General features: G+C 32.3%; 1 protein-coding gene across 1 annotated transcript in view; it reads right to left on the bottom strand.

The window, feature by feature from the left end:
* Positions 1 to 5,148, bottom strand: part of LOC111087424 — a 49,903-nt gene that overhangs the window by 14,010 nt on the left and 30,745 nt on the right. The window contains exon 5 of the mRNA XM_022394020.1: positions 513 to 2,134. Coding sequence (XP_022249728.1) covers positions 513 to 2,134 — 1,622 coding nt within the window. The remainder of the gene's footprint in view (positions 1 to 512; positions 2,135 to 5,148) is intronic.

The following is a 5,148-nucleotide window of genomic DNA, read 5'->3' as shown; positions in this document are numbered from 1 at the left end:
GACTTGCAGACTGGATGTTAAGAGTAAATAATCAAACATTTCCCACTGACTTACAGACTGGATGTCAAGAGTGAATAATCAAACATGTCCCACTGACTTACAGACTGGATGTCAAGAGTGAATAATCAAACATGTCCCACTGACTTACAGACTGGATGTCAAGAGTAAATAATCAAACATGTCCCAATGACTTGCAGACTGGATGTTAAGAGTAAATAATCAAACATTTCCCACTGACTTACAGACTGGATGTTAAGAGTAAATAATCAAACATTTCCCACTGACTTACAGACTGGATGTCAAGAGTGAATAATCAAACATGTCCCACTGACTTACAGACTGGATGTCAAGAGTAAATAATCAAACATGTCCCAATGACTTACAGACTGGATGTTAAGAGTAAACTTACAGACTGGATGTTAAAATAATTTTGATTTTTAAGCTCCTTATTTCTAGTTTGAGAGAATGTGACAAGCACACAAAATGAATCTGGATTGGGTGACAAAACCTACCTACAGCAAGGCCTTCCACAGGTTGAACCAAAGGTTTAACAACTCCCTTCCAAAGAACTTTCCCAGGTCCATCCAACAACTTTTCCAAAGACTCTTCTTTTAAAAGTTCTTTCTTAAATTCATTCCAATTAGAAACAGGAACATTAAGTTTTGGGATCAAGGATATATAGTCATCTGGTTTTTCTACATAAGATGATGATGATGATGGATGTTTTCTTTTGTTACCACACATTTCTCTGAACTCATTTCGATGATGCCTCATTGAACACGAACTGCCATTTAGATTTCTTAGCTTTTCTGAACTACCTTTCGGTTCATTTCTTTGGTTTTTCATGTGAGCCTCTGAGAAATCTCTGTTACTATAACTTTTGGAGTTTGAATTCTGATCATGCACAACACTTTCATTAACCAAAGCAGACTGGTTAGTTGAGCTATAAGAATCACGATGAATGTAAGAACTGCTGGCTTCTCTTCCATAACAGGTGCCATGTGGTGCTTCATTTGTTTGAAAGTAACTTGAAAACATGTATGGTGATTGTGAACTCCACTGGCTGTTCATGATATTGGTAGGTTCACAAACTCCTACTGATGAAACCTGACCCTGGTGGCCATAGTAACTCCATGAGGCATGAGCAGTAAACTGGTTCTGCAGTGGGTAGTTACTGTATCCTTGATGGAATGACACTTGAGATGTGCTTTGCTGGTTATATATTCCTGGATCACTAAAATTCCTGGCATGGAAGTTTCTGTAATCACATGAATACTGATTATAATTGTCATTTCTTGACCAATTAGAGCTCTGCCAGGATGAACCTCGTGGGGAATCATACAATGAGGACTTATGTTTTTCAGTATTTCTAAAATTTTGCCTGTAATAATCCCTACTTCTTTTCTCTCGTATTCCTTCATCATTGTTTCTATGGTGACGAGGAGAAGAGCTAGTCCATCTATTAAAGTCTGTGGGCTTCATTTTCATTTCTGTGTCTTTCATTGTCATGAGCCTAACATCAAAAGTATAAGAATCATTCTGGAAGGTTATACTGGAAGGAATTAAACAGGCTGGAGGCTTGGTCAAAATTACTTGCTGTTTTCCATACATATTAGGAAATTCAAAAGTGTTTTGCTTTTTCTCACAATTAGTACCTGTCTGGGAATTACACATTGCACTGAAGTTCTCCAGATAAGATGGATTTCTCTGTTTCATTGATGGAGATACATAGATAACTTCTGGTTCATCACCAGGTGTAATTTCTTGAAGTAGGTTTCTATCACAAGTATTTTCTGTAAGGTTAAATGCTGACTCCTCGTTATATACTGAAGAACAGCTAGAATCCTTTTTACTTGAGACGTATACAACTTCAACATCATCTGACTGCTGAGAATCTTGTGCTCCAGTGTTCGCATTTGAAGCATTTTCTCCATTAATGCTACAGCATTCCAATGGAGAAACAATTCTAAGTTCTTCACAGTCCCTTTTGGGTTTGTGAACTGTAGTAATATCAGCCGTACCTATTATGTCCTTTTCAATTTTATTTTCATTCCTTAATCTGTGATGCTTCCTTTTCATCTTTTTCATATGTTGATCTATTCTTAGCTTCTTTTCGTACTGTGTTATATTAATCCTGCAAAAAACAAAACTACAAAATTTAGTATCATTCGTTCTACAAACAAACATTTCTCACTAAGTCAAGGCTTGTTCTTTTTACTTATTTACTCTTCCACGGAGCACAAACAAATTAAACCTATTATTTATCCATCATCAATTTTCCAATTACTGTCTTGTCATTTACTATTGTAAAGTTGTCCTAACAATAGTGACATAAATATTTTCTGATGTTCACTACGTGTTACAAGTAAGGTTGCCATAACAATAGTAATATAAATATTTCCTAATGTTCTCTGTGTGTTACTAATAAAATTACCATAGCAATAGTAACATAAATATTTGCTGATGCTCATTGTATGTTACTAATAAGGGTACAATAACAATAGTAACATAAATATTTGCTGATGCTCACTGTGTGTTACTAATAAGGTTACCATAACAATAGTAACATAAACATATGCTGATGTTCACTGTGTGTTACTAATAAAATTACCATAGCTATAGTAACATAAATATTTGCTGATGTTCACTGTGTGTTACAAATAAGGGTACCATAAAACAATAACATTAATATTTGCTGATGTTCACTATGTGTTACTAATAAGGTTACCATAATAATAATAAGTAACATAAATATTTCCTAATGTTCACTGTGTGTTACTAATAAGGTTACCATAACAACAGTAACGTAAATATTTGCTGATGCTCACTGTGTGTTACTAATAAGGGTACAATAACAATATTAACATAAATATTTGCTGATGTTCACTGTGTGTAACTAATAAGGTTACCATAACAACAACATAAATATTTGCTGATGTTCACTGTGTGTTACAAATAAGGTTACAGTAACAATAGTAACATAAATATTTGCTGATTTTCATGTGTGTTACTAATAAGGTTAGCATAACAATAGTAACATATGCTGATGTTCACTGTGTGTTACTAATAAGGGTATTATAACAATAGTAACGTAAATATTTCCTGATGTTCACTGCACGTAACTAATAAGGTTACCAAAACAATACTAACATAAATATTTGCTGATGTTCATTATATGTTACTAATAAGGTTACCATAACAGTAACATAAATATTTTCTGATGTTCACTGTGTGTTACTAATAAGGTTACCATAACAATAGTAACATAAACATATGCTGATGTTCACTGTGTGTTACTAATAAGAGTACCATAGCAATAGTAACATAAATATTTGCTGATGCTCACTGTGTGTTACTAATAAGGGTACAATAACAATAGTAACATAAATATTTGCTGATGTTCATTATATGTTACTAATAAGGTTACCATAACAGTAACGTAAATATTTCTTGATGTTCACTGTGTGTAACTAATAAGGTTACCATAATAATAATAAGTAACATAAATATTTGATGATTTTCATGTGTTACTAATAAGGTTACCATAACAATAGTAACATAAACATATGCTGATGTTCATTGTGTGTTACTAACAAGGTTGCCATAACCAATAGTAACATAAATATTTGCTGATGCTCACTGTGTGTTACTAATAAGGGTACGATAACAATAGTAACATAAACATTAGCTGATGTTCACTGTGTGCTATTAATAAGGTTGACATTATAATAGTAACATACATATTTGCTCATGTTCACTATGTGTTACTAATTAGGTTACCATAACAACAATAACATTAATATTTGCTGATGTTAACTGTGTGTTACTAATAAGGTTACCATAACAATAGTAACATAAACATATGCCGATGTTCACTGTGTGTTACTAATAAAATTACCATAGCTATAGTAACATAAATATTTGCTGATGTTGACTGTGTGTTACTAGTAAGGTTGCCATAACAATAGTAACATAAATATTTCCTAATGTTCACTGTGTGTTACTAATAAGGTTACCATAACAATGATATCATAAATATTTGCTGATATTCACTGTGTGTTATTAATAAGGGTACCATAACAACAATAACATTTATATTTACTGATGTTCAGTGTGTTACTAAAATGGTTACCATAACAACAGTAACATAAATATTTGCTAATGTTCACTGTGTGTTACTAATAAGGCTACCATGACAACAATAACATTTATATTTGCTGATGTTCACTGTGTGTTAGTAGTAGGGTTGCCATAACAATAGCAACATAAATATTTCCTAATCTTCACTGTGTGTTACTAATAAGGGTACCATAACAATAGTAATATAAATATTTGCTGATTTTCACTGTGTGTTACTAATAAGGTTACGATAACAGTAGTAACATAAACATATGCTGATGTTCACTGTGTCTTACTAATAAGGGTACCATAGCAATAGTAACATAAATATTTGCTGATGTTCATTGTATGTTACTAATAAGGGTACAATAACAATAGTAACATAAATATTTGCTAATGTTCACTGTGTGTTACAAATAAGGGTACCATAACAACAGTAACATAAATATTTGCTGATGTTCACTATGTGTTACTAATAAGGTTACCATAATAATAATAATAAGTAACATAAATATTTCCTTATGTTCATTGTGTGTTACTAATAAGGTTACCATAGCAACAGTAACATAAATATTTGCTGATGCTCATTGTGTGTTACTAATAAGGGTACAATAACAATATTAACATAAATATTTGCTGATGTTCACTGTGTGTCACAAATAAGGTTACCATAACAACAGTAGCATAAATATTGGCTAATGTTCACTGTGTTACTAATAAGGCTACCATGACAACAATAACATTTATATTTGCTGATGTTCACTGTGTTAGTAGTAGGGTTGCCATAACAATAGCAACATAAATATTTCCTAATCTTCACTGTGTGTTACTAATAAGGGTACCATAGCAATAGTAACATAAATATTTGCTGATGCTCATTGTATGTTACTAATAAGGGTACAATAACAATAGTAACATAAATATTTGCTGATGCTCACTGTGTGTTACTAATAAGGTTACCATAACAATAGTAACATAAACATATGCTGATGCTCACTGTGTGTTACTAATAAGGTTACCATAACAATA

Source organism: Limulus polyphemus, unplaced genomic scaffold (genome assembly GCF_000517525.1).
Source record: "Limulus polyphemus unplaced genomic scaffold, Limulus_polyphemus-2.1.2 Scaffold2141, whole genome shotgun sequence".
Lineage (NCBI taxonomy): Eukaryota > Metazoa > Arthropoda > Merostomata > Xiphosura > Limulidae > Limulus > Limulus polyphemus.
Note: the sequence above shows the minus strand (reverse complement) of the source record. Positions and strands in the feature narration are given on the sequence as shown.